Source organism: Ursus arctos, unplaced genomic scaffold (genome assembly GCF_023065955.2).
Source record: "Ursus arctos isolate Adak ecotype North America unplaced genomic scaffold, UrsArc2.0 scaffold_8, whole genome shotgun sequence".
In the NCBI taxonomy this organism is placed as follows: Eukaryota; Metazoa; Chordata; class Mammalia; order Carnivora; family Ursidae; genus Ursus; species Ursus arctos.
In genome coordinates, this window is record NW_026623100.1 from 17,317,461 (window position 1) to 17,334,623 (window position 17,163).

Consider the following 17,163-nt stretch of genomic DNA (forward strand, 5'->3'; position numbering starts at 1 on the left):
GGATGGCTTTGGGTAATAGGGACACTGTAAAAACATAAATTTTTCCAATCCATGACTGTGGAGTATCTTCCCACTTATTTGTGTCTTCAGTTTCTTTCATCAGTGTCTTAAAGTTGTCAGTATATAGATCTTTCACCTCTTTGGTTAAATTCACTCCTAAATATTTAGTTGTTTTGGATGCTCTTGTAAATGGGATTGTTTTCTTTCTTTTTTTGAAAAATTTGTTGTTAGTGTCTAGAAATGCAACTGACTTTTGTATCTTGAATTTATTTTTTTTTTACATCCTGTAGCTTCACTGTATTAATTGACTAGATCTAACTTTTTTGTTTGTTTTTGTGAAGTCTTCAGGATTTTCTATAAAATCATGTCATATGCAAACAGCCAATTTTGCTTCCTCTTTTCCAGTTCTTTTTTTTTTTTTTTTTTTAAAGATTTTATTTATTTATTTGACAGAGATAGAGACAGCCAGCGAGAGAGGGAACACAAGCAGGGGGAGTGGGAGAGGAAGAAGCAGGCTCACAGCGGAGGAGCCTGATGTGGGGCTTGATCCCGGAACGCCAGGATCACACCCTGAGCCAAAGGCAGGCGCTTAACCGCTGTGCCACCCAGGCGCCCCCCTCTTTTCCAGTTCTGAATCCTTTGTTTTTCTTATCTGATTTCTGTGACTAAGGCATCCAATACTATGTTGAATAGAAGAGGTAAGAGTAGGCACCCTTGTCTTTTTCTTGATTTTTCACAGGAAAAGCTTTCCACATTTCACCATTGAGGGTGCTATACCTGTGGCCTTCTACTACCCGGTCTTCATTACGTTGAGGTACATTTCTTCTGTACACAATTTGTTAAGTGTTTTTAATCATGAATAAATGTTCAACTTTGACAAATGCTTTTTATGCCTCTGTTGAGATGTGCATGAGTTTTAATTTTCAATCTCTTATTAGGATGTATCACATTTATTGATCAGGTTGAATCATTCTTGCATCCCAGGGATGAATCTCACCTGATGGTAGTATATGATCCCTTCAATAAACTATTAGATGGGGTTTTTTAGAATTTTGCTGATAATTTTTACATCTGTATTTATCAGGAATGTTGTGTCTTTATCTGGCTTTGGCACCAGGGTAATACTGGCTTCATAAAATAAATTTGGAAGTGTTTCCTTTCTCAATTTTTTGGAAGAGTTCGAGAAGGATGACATTAGTTCTTTAAATGTGTGGTACAATCCACCAGTAAAACCATCTGGTCTTGGGTTTTTCTTTGTGGAGAGGTTTTTGATTACTGATTCAATCTCTTAATGGCCTGTTTAGATTTTCTGATTTATCATGATTCAGTCTTGGTAGGTTGTATGTTTATAGGAATTCATCCATTTCTGCTGGGTTGTCCAATTTGTTGGCATCTAGTTGTTTATAATAGTCTTTTATGATCCTTTGTGTTTCTGTAGTATTAGTTGCAATGTGTTATCTTGAATTTATAGTTTTATTTCTTTGGGTCCTCTTTTTCTTGATCTATCTGAAGGTTGTCTGTTTTGTTGATCTTTTCAGAGAACCAACCCTTAGTTTTGTTAGTCTTCCGAGTTGTTTTCCTGTTTCCTCTTTCATTGAATTGCTCTGATATTTATTTACTTCCTTCTGCTAACTTTGGGCTTAGTTCTTTTTCTAGTTCTTTGAGGTGTACAGTTAGGTTGTTTGAGATATTAGTTTTGTCTTAATGTAGACATCAGTATAAATGTTCCACTTATGACTGCTTTTGCTGCATTCCATAAGTTTTGGTATGTTGTATTTTCATTTGTCTCAAGAAAATTTTTTTTATTTCCCTTTTTCTTTTTCTCTTTCTTTCTTTCTTTCTTTCTTTTTTTTTTTTTTTTAAAGATTTTACTTATTTATTTGACAGAGAGAGACAGTGAGAGAGGGAACACAAGCAAGGGGAGTATGAGAGGGAGAAGCAGGCTTCCCGCCGAGCAGGGAGCCTGATGTGGGGCTTGATCCCAGTACCCTGGGATCATGACCTGAGCTGAAGGTAGACGCTTAATGACTGAGCCACCCAGGCACCCCTGATTTCTTTTTTGATACATTGGTTATTCAGGAGTGCGTAGTTTAACTTCAATGTATTTGTGAATTTTCCAGCTCTCCTCTTGTTACGGATTTCTAGTTTCATACTATTGTGGTAAGCAGAGAAATTTGATATAATTACTACCATGTTGAATTTGTGGATACTTGTTTTGAGGCCTGACATCAAATTTTTCCTAGCAAATGTTCAATGTGTGTTTGAGAAGAATGTATATTCTGGTACTATTGGATGGAATGTTCTGTATATGTCCAAGTCCATTTGCTCTCAGTGTTGTTCAAATCCACAATTTGCTTGTTGATTCTCTGTCTAGATGATGAATCCACTGTTGAGAATTGAGTATTAAAATTATTATTATTTTTTAAATATTTTTATTTTTTATTTTATTTTATTTTATTATTATTATTTTTAAAGATTTTATTTATTTATTTGACAGAGATAGAGACAGCCAGCGACAGAGGGAACACAAGCAGAGGGAGTGGGAGAGGAAGAAGCAGGCTCACAGCAGAGGAGCCTGATGTGGGGCTCGATCCCACAACGCCGGGATCACGCCCTGAGCTGAAGGCAGACGCTTAACCGCTGTGCCACCCAGGCACCCCGAAATATTTTTATTTTTTAAAGTAGTCTTCGTGCCCAGTGTGGAGCCCAACCCGGGCTTGAACTCAGGACTCTGAGATCAAGACCTGAGCTGAGATCAAGAGTCAGGTGCTCAACTGATTCAGTCACCCAAGCGCCCTGAGTATTAAAATTCTTAACTATTCTGTTACTGTCAGTTTCTTCTTTTAGTTCTTCTAGGGTTTGCTTTATATGCAAATGGTGCATATAAAGCAAATACTAATAGAGGCGCTCCAATGTAGGGTGCATAAATATAATCGTCCATCTTCTTGATAATTATATAATGACCTTTTTTGTCCCTTTTGACCATTTTTAACTTATAGTCTATTTTGTCTGCTATAGGTATAGTTACCCCTAATTTTTTTTTTTGAAATATCTTTACCATCTCTTCACTTTCATTCTGTGTGTTCTCAAAGCTAAAGTGAGTCTCTTGTAGGCAGTATATTACTGGATCTTGTTTTATCCATCAGCCAGTCTATGTCTTTTGTTGGAGAATTGAACTCGTTTATGTTTAAAGTAATTATTAATAGGTAAGGACTTAATATTGCTATTTTGTTTTTTCTGACTCTTTTGTAGAAGCTTTGCTCCTTGCTTCTTGCTCTCTTCCTTTGTGATTTGATGACTATTGTGGTGGTATGTTTCACTTCATTATCATAATAACCTATTTTATCTACTATAGGTTTTTCTTTTGTAGTTACCATGAAGGTAAAATAAAAGATCTTATATTTGTAGCCCATTTTAAGCTGATAAACACCTGTGTTAGCATACAGAAATACTATCCTCTTGATTTCCACCACACCCCCTAAATTTTAGGTTACTGATTTTACCATTTACATAGTTTTTTGTATCGTGTAACCAATAACAAATTAATATTTTAAAACATTCATTTAACTGTTAAACTAATTGTAAGTGAATTATGAATCACAATCATATTAGACAACCAGACTCTGACTATATATTTACCATTAGTAGTGAGTTTTACACATACATTCATAGGTTCTTACAATGTTGATTAGCATCTTTTTATTTCCAGTTGAAGAATGCGCTTTAGCATTTCTTGTAAGGCAGGTCTAGTGGTGATGAACTCCTGTATGGATGGAATTAAGTGTTCCCTTGTCAGTTTCCTGAACCAGTATCTATAGGAAAAAGAAGACCACCTACACATTTTTTGTAATCCTGCTGCCTATCACAGTGCCTGCTCCCTAGCAGGTGCTTAATAAATTTGTGTTGAATGAAAAAGGCATGTTTTTAATAGATATGTAGGCACAGCAGACAGGCAAATGCTGGGACGTTTCCTAGGCAGCAGGCATAGTGCACGCAGAGGCATGACAGCCTGGAAGACAAGGCATATTCCAGGAGGAAAGGTTTGAGAAAGGCAGTAAGCTACTGAGAGCATCACGGAGCAGGTCTCTGAAGGGGAAGACTCAGAGGGATGGGGCAGTTTTGGAAATTCTTAAGGATTATGGCTATATGACACAGTGCAGGAGGTAATCACTGGGAATGAGTAAGTCAAAGCACTGGGAAGCTGAGGTCGGGCTGGGGGACCCACAAGGATGCTGCGGTCCCCAGGAAGGTGCAGGATTGAGGAAGGAAATGGAGACAGGCGCCAAGGATTTTGATAAACATGGTGGAGGTCACTGAAGGGCAGAGAACAGGGTCAGCATGAATACGTCCCAAGTAAAGTTGACAATACGTGCCTGCCAGCTGTGTAGGACTATGATGATTTTTAGGTCTTTTCAATCCAACAGCCCTTGGAAAACTGTTCCCAAAGGTGTGATCAGAAGGATGCCGAAGAATGATGGTTGACTCTGCTCTTAATCATTACGCCTGCTTGTTCCCTCCTAATGAGATTGAGCTTTACTTGGGGGCTATCACGGTGGGGAGATGGCATGTCAGAGGGAGCGGCTATGTTTGCTTTATCTTAGTGTCAGCATCAGGGTCTGTCTCTGGTTGCCTTGATCTGCCCTCACAGATTTGAGACTTCATGTTCTCCCAGACTACAGAGTGACTGTGGGCAAGGGAAGCAGGAGGGACGTGAAAACCTTTCTCCGCTCATTAACCAGGGTACCCCATCTCCTTATAGCTACGTAGACACTGTTGTGATTGCAGTTTGTATATTTAAAGATTTTTATATTAAGTATATTTGGTCTAAAAACAAAAAGTACTTCATCTAGGAAAAAAGCTTGAAAACCTTGAATAGTTCTCTTAGTGGTGGGGATGGGAGGGCACCACCCATTTATCTCCACTTTCTTGTGTAGACCATTAACATCTGCAGAACTAGAGTAAGTGTGCAAATGGAGGCACTGACTTGCAGCTCCTCCCATCTCTTCCCATCCTGATTCCATCCAGCGTGCATGGTACACTCCAGCCTGCACTCTGAGCTCTGTTAGCACCCTGCAAACAGCAATCTTCAGGCCTTGTGGTATGCCCTCTGGGGGTGTAGTTGACCATGGGCGGGGGACAAGGGAGACCCTGATTATTTGGGCAGGAGGTGTCAGGGCCCCAAGTTTCAGCATGTTCAGTGTAGGCTTGGGAGGTCCTGTCCCCTGGGCCTGTGGACTCCGAGACTCTTTAGCAGGGCTGGGGCATGGCTGCAGGAGGGCCAGGGTGGGGCCTTCCAGTGTGGTGTCAGGGCAGGGACTTAGCTACCCAGATCTGTGGGCACTTTTGCCCTGATGTTTCATTTGTGAAATGACTGTGGCAGAGAGAGGGGCCCAGGCCATGCAGTGGTCTTACTCTCTTCAAAAAAGTTGACTCTTCTAAGGATAAACAAAAATACACGTAAATTAAAGGTTATTTCTTTCTCGAGGAAATACCTTAGAGTTTCGAAACAGACGTGTTAACCACCTTGGCTCACGCCCAGGTGCGGCCCGTGAGTTAGGGCTGTCCTGGGTTAGAGTGTACGTCATGGACTTGGTCTTCCCCTGGCTTTTGCTGAGCTTAGCTGCCTTGCAGTCAGGGTGACCCTGTGCTTAGGATCGGGAGGAAAAATGATGTTACAGGGAATTAGGAAAATGTCTGCTCACCTGAAAGCTGGGCTTTGCTCTGTGATTCCAGTTTTCTTGTTCATTTGGTTAAATTTACACTGCCAAGGCTTCACCGTGACCAGTGATCACCAGCTTCTGAAAACGCAGCAGGTGCTCAGCTGCGGGTCCCGTCTTGCTGTTAGAGATGCCTCATAAAGGCTGCTGCCCTTGACTCATGCTAAGACCGGGGTGTGCAGTGTCTTTACTTTTATGGAACTCTAGGAAGGGGATAGCAGGAGACCTGAACTGTAGTTTCACTCTGCCTTCTGTTACCTGCCTGACCCCCCCACAGACCACTTAACTTCTGAATGGCAATTTCTTCCTTTATAACAAGATAACCCTTCCTACCTCACAGGAATATTTTGAGGATCTAATGAGCCAATGCAAGTCAAAGTCTTCTAGAATGTGTGAAGCCCATTGAAACTTAAGAGATTATTATCACCATGGTGTGAACCATTAATCATATCCTTTGCAAAGTGACAGCTCTACAGGAGAGCCTCGTTGCCAGAGGGAGGGTGGAGAGATGAGGGTAGAACAGGTAAAGTGGGGCTGGGGGAACCAGGAGAACAAGGTGGAGCACACTGTGAGGGGAAATGAAAAGTGACTGGGATTCAAGATTTCCTAGTATTCAGTACTAGGATAGGCGAACTGTATACATCAGCTCAGTTAATACTACAATCTTTCAGATATTTTTTCTATCACTGTGCCTTGACCTTTTCTAGAAATAAAATAATCTGGCTCCGTATACTTCTTGTCTTTGTCCCTTACTACATTCTTCCACCCCCTTTTCTCTGCTCTGGGAACACTGACCTTATTTTTCTGGAACACGGCAAGCTCGCCCTAGCCTTTTGCACTTGCTGCTCCCTCTGGAACACGCTTTCCTCAATATCCACGTATCCCAGTTTCTACTTCTCTCCTGTCTTTCGTCAGAAGTCACTTTTCAAGGGAGGCCTTTAAATTATCTTCTGACATTTCATACCCTACCCTGCTTCGTTCTTGAATTTTGATCTAAAGCTGTTTATAGAAACACATAGAAAACGAAGCTGATTTACGACCTCCAGATATCCTAGGAAAACATGGGCTTACCACACTAGCCAGTGCCCTATTAGCTCAAGGTGGATAGTGGTCTTCCTGGGCCATTTTCTGAGGAAGTACTACTTTTGCTTGTGGTATTTGGGAGCCTGGGTTGGAAGCATCCCATGCTCTATTTGGAATAGATGAAGAGGAGAATTTTGTTGGGATTTCTGAAGGGATGTGGCTTATAAAGTGCTCCCATCACTTTATAGACAGAGGTAGTGTAATTTTTTTTTTTTTTGAGATTTATTTATTAGGAAGTGCACGTGCATGAACTGGGGTAGGGGCAGAGGGAGAGGGAGGGAAGCAGACTCCGTGCTGAGTGCAGAGCCTCACTCAGGTCTCAATCCCATTAACGTGAGGTCATGACCTGAGCCAAAATGCTCTTTGTATCTCATGTGGCAAGTACCATTAAATTAAGACGATTTTTATATTCTTTTCCTCTTGTATTTGTTTATAAGGAATGTTTCAAGATTCAAGGAATTCTATGTTAAGAAAAGGAAGCAAAAGCACACAAATGAGTGCTCTTATAATTTTGGGATTTAGTACATTTTTTGAGGCCTATGTATCCAAGAAGAGAGCCCAGGGGCTGTGGATAATGCTATTGGAGAGAACAGAATATTAGAAAGATCTTGGGTCGTGAAAAGATTGAGCTTTCCTTACCTTTTCTGATGTCTGAAATGAGGAGCCTTTGAAGACCTTCAGAAATATTTTCTTACTGCTCATCCTTTAAACTAGATCCTGGGCGCCAGATCATTCTATGTGGAATCCTGGGAAGTCTAGAGCATGATGGTATGACCAATGGACCTTTCTACTGGGATCTAAGGCTGAGTCTATTGTGTGTTTTGAGTTGAACTCTTTGCAACAGATGAGAAGGGTTAAAGACCGAGATGGGCAAGTACTACCCTAAAAAGATAAAATCCAGGCCTGGCTCCCTTCCACACCGCCCCTTTCTTTAATTTGTCTTGCCTTTGTCTCTTCTCATGTCTCCCCTCTTCCTGTCCTTATAGTTCTTTTTTTCTTCTATCTCTTCTCTTTGTCCTTTTCATTTTCCATATCTCGCCTTGAATGAACATTTCTTAGGTAATGTCAGACTCCAGTGGTTGCCTTCAGATCTAAGCAACTTCTAGAGTTTGTTCTAGGGAGGACAGACTAACATGGGGAGGAGGAACTGGGCTATGGCCTATGGGTACAGGGAGAGAGGAGTGAGGGATGAGAACATAAAATGTGAGGTGTGAAGGTGTCCTGTGCTTCCTGACCTTAACCTCCCTGGCTTCATCTCATAGGTGAGGATTTGGATCAAATCAGGTTGTAGGATGAGGTTGCCTATCCACCATTCCTTCCACCGAAGCTTTGCCTTCACCTTCCTAGCTGGCAGAGCTGCCCTTGCACTACAGAGGCGAAAAGTGGCAGGTTTCATCTTGCTATCCCTTGGGCTGCCAGGGTAGTAACCTTGGATAACATGTAGGAAGAGATGTTTGCTAAGGGTCTTGTGGGAGAAATTTTCTTCCCTTTGAAAAGTGAAATACAGGGAAGGAAAGATCTGTTTTTGTTTCTAGATTTGGTCCCATCTGCACGTGGCATTGGAATTGCTACAGCTTTTCTACCAAAGAAGAATTATGACTGACCACTGAAAGCATGGCAGGGCAAAAACATGGACGGGCCCTGGATTCTTGAGACCACTGAGCTGCCCGTCCAAGGCTGGAGCACCTTAGGGAATTGGCCTAAGGGTTTAAGCTATTTTTAGTCGGGATTTCTGCTACTTGAGCTGAAACCATTTGGCTAGGAACCAGGAAGCACAGCCTCATGGTTGGGCTTTATTTTATGCTAACTTTCAGTCTCTTTAATGTTACATATTAGACAAAACATCCTATATATTTGTTTTCTCCAATGCCCTTTACTATCCAGAAGCTGAAAGTTCATTCCTTGATTGTCTTTATAATCTTGGCTAATAAAATATGTAGTGAATCCAAAGCATATGGCCATCACGCTAGAGTAAAAAAAAAATTAGTTTCAGTAATATTTTTCTGATTTTCTCATGAATGCTGTTTGATGCTGGACTAAATAAGGCAGAGTGGCGACTCTGATAAGATCTGCAACATGTTGGTGATGCAAGTACAGAAGAGTCTTTCTTCTTGTCTTATTCCTCCTTCCATGTATCCCTTCCAGAAACAAGGTCTGAAGGGTTCTCCATACAGTGAGCTCTGTAGTAAAATACGATCTTGAGTGCCATGGCCTCCTTCCCCCACCAGTCCAATTTCTGTATGTGGCAAGATAAAAATTGTGTTAATCTGGGTACCTGGTTCATCATTTCATTCTGCTCACTAAAAGCTTCTGGATTTACTCATTCAGTCTCTGTTCTGATCCCTCTGAGGAGGATTCTACATTGTCTGACTGCTTCTTAGGCAGTGAAAGAGAATCCGGAGCAAAGGTGGAGGGGAGGAAGGTGATATGAGAGGCTGGCCAGGATGGGACCAAAGGAATTCATGGTAGGTAAAAGTTTGAGGAGAGAGCCATGGGAGCAGGTCCAGGTTGAGGTCCAAGAGTGGGAGAGAAACTTAGGACTGCCAGTCACCCAGTTTGCACAAGGATGGCCAAACGGATTGTTGACAGCCAGTGTTCATTCTGAGACCTCAGTACCTGGACTGTGACAGTTAATATTTTGAATATCACCTCTGGAGTCATGGGTATTTGAAAAGTCTCTGGGAGGTAGAGGTCCTTTGTAGTGTTTGAGATTTGAAGTAAAAGTTTTATAAAAACAACTTGGGATAACATTTAAATTTCTCTTGTTGTGTATACATATATATTTTTAAAATATGAGTTACTACTCTGGGACTGAAGCATCACTCCAGGAGGCACAGCCTAGAGGTGTTACCTGTATAATCATTTTTTTTTTAAATGGGAAAAGAGTGATTGGTACACTGGACTCCAACTGTTTTTATTCAAATACAGGAAATGTAGGAAGTGCTTTTCCCTTAAGACTTGTCTTAAGAGTTTAGAAGCACTAAATTTAGCTCGCTATAAATATGTTTGCTTTTTTGAGAAAAATCTTCTCTCTTACCAGGAAGTGTTGTGATAGAGTGATGGAACAAGAGTCTTACGAGCTTCTCTTCTTATGTATTCATCTTTAAACATGTCCTTGTCTCTCAGAACCACTATCTGTTAAACCAGTGTGTCATCCACAGCTATGTCGTGAGATAATTAATATTGTATCCTATTTTTAATTTAGCTTCTACTTGGTTTTGAGTCCAAATTCAGAAACATATTCTCTTTGGACAAAAACAAGGAAGAAGTTTGACTGCAGATGGAGCTGGGACAGCCCCATAGTGTGGCAAACTGCTATGGGGACCGGGAAGGAAAATGCTAAGTGAAAAATGCTGTATTTTCATATAGTTTTAGACCAGTGTTCTTCAGTAGAAATGTAACATGAGCCACAAGACCCATGTAAATAATTCTAAATGTTCTAGTAGCTCCATTAAAAAAAATGCAAAAAGAAATAGATGAAATTAATTTTAAATACATTTATCTCAATGTGTCCAAAGTATTATTATTACAATACATAGTCAGTATAAAAAATTACCGAGATACATCCTTTATCTTATTTTTTGTCACTATTTGACATCAAGTGTGCCTTTTGCACTTACAGCATATCTCAGTACAGGCAAGCCATATTTCTGGTGCTCAGTAACCCCATGTAGTCAGTGGCTACTGCACTGAATAACACAGGTCTAGACTATTTCTAAAGATAATCATTCTATTTTTCACTTGTTCATAACAGATCAAAATGGTGCCAGGGCACACAGGCAGAGACAGTTGCCTTTTCTCTTAGCTCTATAAAGACTTCCTTGTTAATGCATTTGGGATGGCGTTATAAAATGTTTGCCATAGGGCAGGAGGAGGAAGCACTGGCTTGACCATGGAAAGAGGATGCTCTTGAGAGGAGACTCAAAGCTTTGTGAGGTGGTCATGGCACAGTACTTGGTGAAGATTTATGGTTGGTATTTATGATCCAGGTTATCCAGATGGTGTCTTTCATGAAAATAGATACGGGAAGTGTAGTTATTTATCCGGAAGAATATGGTATAATGGAATCAGTTCTACATCGAGGGTCAGGAGAACTGGGCACTAGTCCAGGCATTGGTCTGGGGGAAGAGAAGTAAACTAAAATTCACCAAGCCTGTTAGTACCCATTTTCTTACCCAGTTCTTAAAATAAGCCCAATAGGTAGGAATTACAACCAACACCAGTTAACAGAGGAAGAAACGGAGCCTGGAGAGGGAGTGTCCTGGCTTATCATAGATTTAAGATAAAATCTCAGTTCTAATTCCAAAGCTGCTATGTTCTTTACGTGAGAACCTCTATGCGTACCATATAGTAGGTTCTATCTTCTACGAATTAGGGTTCAACTGAAGAAGCAGAATCAGGCATGCATGCATGCCTGTGTGCAGTAAATGTTTGTTATAGGGACTTGGCTAACGCAATTTTGGATTTTGGCGAAGCAGTCTCTGTAAGGATGTCCTCTCTACATCTGATGCTGGAGCTTAAGTCCCCAGGGGAGGCAGTGATGAAGAGAAGATGCCGAGCATGCTGGAAGCCAGAGCATGAGCTGGAACCCGATGAGATCAAACTGAGCCCCATTTCCATCTTGTTGCCTCTCACCTTGGTCATAAAAGAATTCTGCGGAAGCTGGGGTTCTACATCGTGGAATGCAGCACATATACCTGGCCCAGGAGTCAGAGAACCTGAAGGAGGATCCAGGGGAAGGTGGAGCACTTGCCGGCCCAGTAGTTGCTTCATAGCAGTGAGCTGACTCAGTTGATCAGCAACAAAGTGTAAGAGTGACACCATGGCTAGAGCTTCCCTTGATCTCTTTTCCCAAGAATCTTCCCTGTGGCCCACCCTGATGGGAAAAACATAAGGGAATTCTGGGTAATGTAGTTCAGCCTATTCAAGGTGACACATAACAAAGCTGTCATTCAGTAAATACTTGTTAAACAAATGAATGAATAATGTGTTGCTTCCCTTGGAAGTTCTTTGGAAACCAGAACACCTAATCCTGGTTCTGCCTCTTACAAGCCAAGCCATTTGCAACAAGTCACTTAATCCTTGTCTTGGTTTATTTGTCTATAAAACTCCAAGAATAATCCCTGCTTTGCCTATTTAATAGAACTCTTATAGGGATCAGTTGAGATGATCTGAACAAAAGCACTGTGAACATTATACAGAATAAAACAAATGTAATGTAGTATTGTATTGTTTTAATTATGAATTTTGTTACTGCTTGAGTTTTGTAATTGATCATATGGAGTAATAGTTCCTGAGCAATTTACCTTCTAGGTGTGCCAGGAAGATTAAATTGAATGGAGTATGTAGAAGTACTCTGTCCCATGTAAATAATTCTAAATGTTCTAGTAGCTCCATTAAAAAAATGCATGTATGTATGCCATGGCATATACTTCAAAGGTGAGACTTCAATTATCATTCAACACTGAGCTATATTTGCAGGTAATGTTTTAGTGCTGGGCTAAGTGGCTTAGAGGGACAAGCATGTAATTGGTAACCCTGGGAGCTGGAGGGCAGTGGCCATTTCTCAGATGGGAGTTGTGGGCAGTGGATAAAGTTTCTGTCCTATAAGTCTGGGCTTGGATTTCATAGCAGCCAAACTTGCTCAGCAAAATGAAGAAATCCCTGCGGAAGTTCTTAGTGAAGATGGCATAGAGGAAGGGGTTGGCGCAGGAGTTGATGGGGTAGAACAGGACCAGGAGGATCTTTGACTTGGACACTGTGATGAGGGGCACCTTGAGGGAGGCAGAGATGGCAAAGAAGGAGATGGGTGCCATGCAGAGGAAGTCCGTGAAGATGAGCACGGCCATGCGCTTGGCGATCTTGGTGTCACTGGAGGAGGACACGATGTTGGGGTTTCTCACTGTGAGGTAGATGTGAGCGTAGCAGCCACAGATGACCACAAAGGCCAGGACATTGAGCACGAGGAGGGACATAACATAGAGCTGTGACAAGGGGCTGTCAATATCCATGGGCAGGCAGATGCTCACCTTCATGTAGCTGCTGATGCCAAAGATGGGAAAGAGAGCAACGGCAAAGGCAAAGACCCAGCCCAGCAGCATGACACCGGCAGCATGGCGGAGCTGCACTTTGCATTCTAGCTGCATGGCGTGGGTGATGGTGTGCCATCTTTCCAGCGTTATGGCTGTCAGAGTGTAGACTGAGAGCTCACTGGCAAAGACTGTGAAAAAGCCAGCGGCGTCACAGCCTGCTCCGGTTTGCCAGTCGATGGCGTAGTTGTGGTACTGGCTTTTGGTGTAGATGTCAACTGACGCTATGAGCAGCAGGTAGATCCCAATGCAGAGATCGGCAAAGGCCAGGTTGCACATAAGGAACCGGGGGACCGTGAGTTTGTATTGGCTGGTGACCAGGATCATCAGCACGGTGATGTTCCCCGTGACGGCCAGGGCGCTAACAACCCACATCAGGACTCTGAGAATAGCATGCCCCATGATATCTTCACATGGATTAAATGCATCTGGCTTAGGGGAGCAAGTCACGTCAACCACTTCATCGCATAAGTCATAGTCAAATTCACTGTATATCGTGTCAAATCCTTTGGCGTAACTGGATTCCTCGTCTTCTGCCAAAGAGACTCTCTGACCCCTAGCCTGAGTCATATCCTCAACTTCTTGCCTTAAAATAGACGTGTTGCAAATTGGATGCAGCTCAGAGCTAGAAAAATACAGAAAGGAACAGAATCAACATCCTGGATCCAGAATGGCAAATACATCACTGTTTTTGCACAGGGTAGAAAGGATGGGGTTTCTTCCTGGGTTTGTTTTTTTGTTTTTTGTTTTTGTTTTTTCTCTTCTCACAGTCTGTCTGCCCTTGAGGCTAAGCTCAAGGGTTAATGGTGCTTACTGTAAATGAACAGAACAACTTGTGTATATATTCCTAGAGTTGGATGGCCCACTGGGGAAACTATCTGGCCACAACCTGAATGTGGGAGGAAGGCGCCTGGGACTAGCTAAGCTTTGCTGTTAAGTGCAAATAATTTACAGACCTAATATCTACTCCACCCTTTGCCTTCCCCTTTTCTATTCAGCTATCTGTTAATGTGCCTGAGTAGGATATAATGCTGTTCCTCTACTCTCTACTCCAGTTGCTGGAAGATCTGGACTATCTGCTGACTGAAATGAGAGCTTAAAGCGGAGTCTGTGGTCAGTTCCCAGTCAGCACCTCTCCCTGGCTCTCTGCTCCTCAGGCTAGTGGGAGGTCTGTGATTTGCCTGAAATGTCTCTGAGTGTCCTATTCTCTACTAGCTCACTTCCCAGGAGCCACAGTGGGCCTCAGGTATATATCGGTCTGCAAGGTAAACCGGGCTCTCTCACATTAAATAGTTCCCTTGTGAGTTCTGAGAGAGCAAACATGGGTTGTAATGGGTGAGATGTCTAACTCATTCCAAGATTAAATAACTCATTCTCTGGGGAACTGGCTCTTCTTGGGCTCACTTTTCTGTCTTGGTTTTTTCCTTTAAACCCAAATGTATAAGAGGCTTAGTCAACAAAATAGAGGTACTTTCAGAAGGGATTTGGATGAAAATCAGATGATAAATATTCTATCTTATATGGGTGGATGGTGCATCTAGAGACAGGGGGTAATAGTTCTGTTTTGAAGCACAGGCTTAAGGAAAGGAGATGTTTTACACTGTATCTTTTTTTGGATGGAAAAAAAAATTCACATAAACACATATACTTCGTCCCACTCTCCCTCCCTGAGAAGCAGACTTACAGCAATGTTAAGTGACATCATTTCTCTCAAACCCTAACGTCGTCTCGTATGAGTAGGGAAATAGGTGTTAAACCCCTGAAAGAATCCCTCATAAGGAGAGAGTAGCTGGGGGAGTGGAGAGGGTAAAGGTTGCATTTGATACTGAAGGAGGGGTCCCGGTCAAGTGTTTCAACATGTGTAGACTGAACTTTTCCCCCATCAACCTCTATGAGAAGAGGCTGTTAGGGAGAGTGCTTTCCTTTCTTTTCTCCCCTCTGCAAAGTGAATTAGATTTCCAGGAAGTCATCGTCCCTTGGCCCAAGTCACTCTGTTCCCCATCCCAGCCCCCCTTAGAGAATGTGTCATCTTTCCTTTTAGAGACTGTTCGGGCTTCTCCCATCACTCACAGGTTGCACTAAAGGAGCAAAACAGTAGCATCTGTGTAATTGAAAATGCCAGAAAGTCTCTTGGCTTCATTGGAGATCTTAGAAGAAAGGTGAGGCAAAGTTCAAAGATGGGCCTGAGGCAGGGAAGTGGGGGTACAAGAGAAGCACTATGGTCCTTCATCTAACTTATGACTCCTAAACCCTGTCATCCGATTATCAGCAGCCCAATTCTAGGAATAGAAAGTAAGTAACCTGGTGCCTACAGATGGCCGTTCTGTTCACTGAAACAGATCTGACTTGACCTTCTAGAGACAGTCTTCACTTCCTGGGGCTTCTGTTGGCTTCTGTGAAGATTCTTACTGTTGATAATGCTACTAATCTATTTTAAATATTGATGCTTCCCTTTCCCGAAACAGAAATGACCCAACTGCACGAGTGTAGAAAAGGTAAACAATGTATGTCTCTTAGAAAAGAATAGAAACAAAAATAGAAACGAGGGAAACAGTTTTGTCTTTGTAGCACCTTAGCAAATAATAAGCATCATAAAGAGTTTGGAATTTAGTTTAGGGTCATCTTAAAAAGTGATATTCTTGGACTTGATAATTCATTGAACAAGTTCTTGGGATGTGTGTAGCAGAGTGGCCCAGAGGCTGGCTTTGGAAACAAAGCAGAGGGTTTGGATCTGACTCTGGTTGGTGTTGGTCAAGTTATTTACTGTCTCTGAGTCTCCGTTTCTGCCTCTGCGAGGAGGGAATAAAAATACTACTGCCTTTGCGAGAATTCTATGAGATAAAGTTGCAAAGTATCACAGAGCCGGGCAGCGAGAACTCGGCCAATATGAGCAATATCAAGACGGGTGACCGTGGTGATTTCCTGAGTTCATGTGGGGGGCCAGGCCCTGGGTGAGTACTTAGATGTCTCTGCCACAGTGTATCAATCTAAAATCTGGTTGTGAAGAAAAGGCCTAAGTAAAACCAACATCACAAAATGAGCAAAATACCATTGCCGGCCGAGTGCGGAACTCTAACAAAGGGCTGTGCGGTCCAAGGACAGATGAGGCGTGTTGTTAACAAGGTCTTTTGGGGAGAGTCCAGAAAGGCCCTTGACCAAAACCTCCCGGTCACAAGAGCCTAACGTTTACATCTTGGGCATTGTTGCCAAATGAGGATTGGAAGAACAATTGTGTCATACAACTTGAAACTTGAATCTCGTCGCTAAACCGCACCTACGATGGTACTCGGTGAAATGACACCGATAAAGAAGAGACCCCTGCGGTTATCTTATGAAGAGCGTACCTATTTCATTTTGTGTTATGGGAGTAAGTTTGTTAAATATAGCAACTGAATGTTCACTGCAGTCTTGTTACCCTGTTTCGTGCACCTCTTGCTAGGGGAGGGGTGCGCCTCTCCTTTGCTCTACCAGACAGGCTCTGATGGTAAATTGTAATAGAGATCTAGAAAGGGTGAGATTCTGGGGGCAGTCGGGGAAGGCTTCAAGTCCTGGGACAATGTAAGACAGACGTAGAGATTTCTGGTTGGGAAGAACCGCAAAGCTGCATCCTGTGCTACCAGCGGGTGGCAAGACCAGCAGTCTCAGCAGCACGGTTAGGTAACGTACTCCTGTGGCGTGTTAGCACCGGGCCCGACAGCGCCATACATGCAGCTCTGAGAGGGATCTCGACATCCTTTGAGATGCCTCCTGAAGGGTATGGAGTTCCAGGGTTTCGTTGGTAAATTGGTATCTTTCTTGCCCCGGCTGGAATAACTCTTGTCTGGAATATAAAAGAGGCAAACTTGTGCCTCGGCCCAAGCCCTTACCCATTCTAGTCATCAAGAAGAGGTTCCTGACCCTTGTGCTAATGTGTGAGGAGTGTCCAATTCTGGATAGTTCTTCCCTGATGCATGGTATTTCTGAGAAGTCGCCCCTTTTCTGCAAATCCTTCGAATGGGTATGAGTGTGGACTTCTGGTTACTTGGAAAATATTTGAGATATATACTGTGTTTTGTTTTGTTTTGGCTTTATCTTTTAGAGCAGGGGCTAGGTCTCCATGGGCAGGTGAATGTGGGAACACAGGGAAGCTGTGTTAGTGCTGGGGTGCTGTAAAGAGCGTGGCAAGGTGTCCTCTGAGTGAGAGTGTGTGGTGTGGATTGTGTCCGTGAGCTCAGGGAGGGCGCGGGGTTTGAGAAATCTTGATATCCAGTGGACTCTATCTGCAGTGGATCCTT

At 42.5% G+C, this 17,163-nt stretch overlaps 1 protein-coding gene across 2 annotated transcripts in view; it reads right to left on the minus strand.

Moving 5' to 3' along the window:
* Positions 1-12,289: 12,289 nt before the first annotated feature.
* Positions 12,290-17,163, minus strand: part of FSHR (follicle stimulating hormone receptor) — a 163,728-nt gene continuing 158,854 nt past the window's right edge. For both annotated transcript variants that reach the window (XM_026486211.2, XM_026486202.2), the window contains one exon: positions 12,290-13,514. In XM_026486211.2, coding sequence (XP_026341996.1) covers positions 12,290-13,514 — 1,225 coding nt within the window. The remainder of the gene's footprint in view (positions 13,515-17,163) is intronic.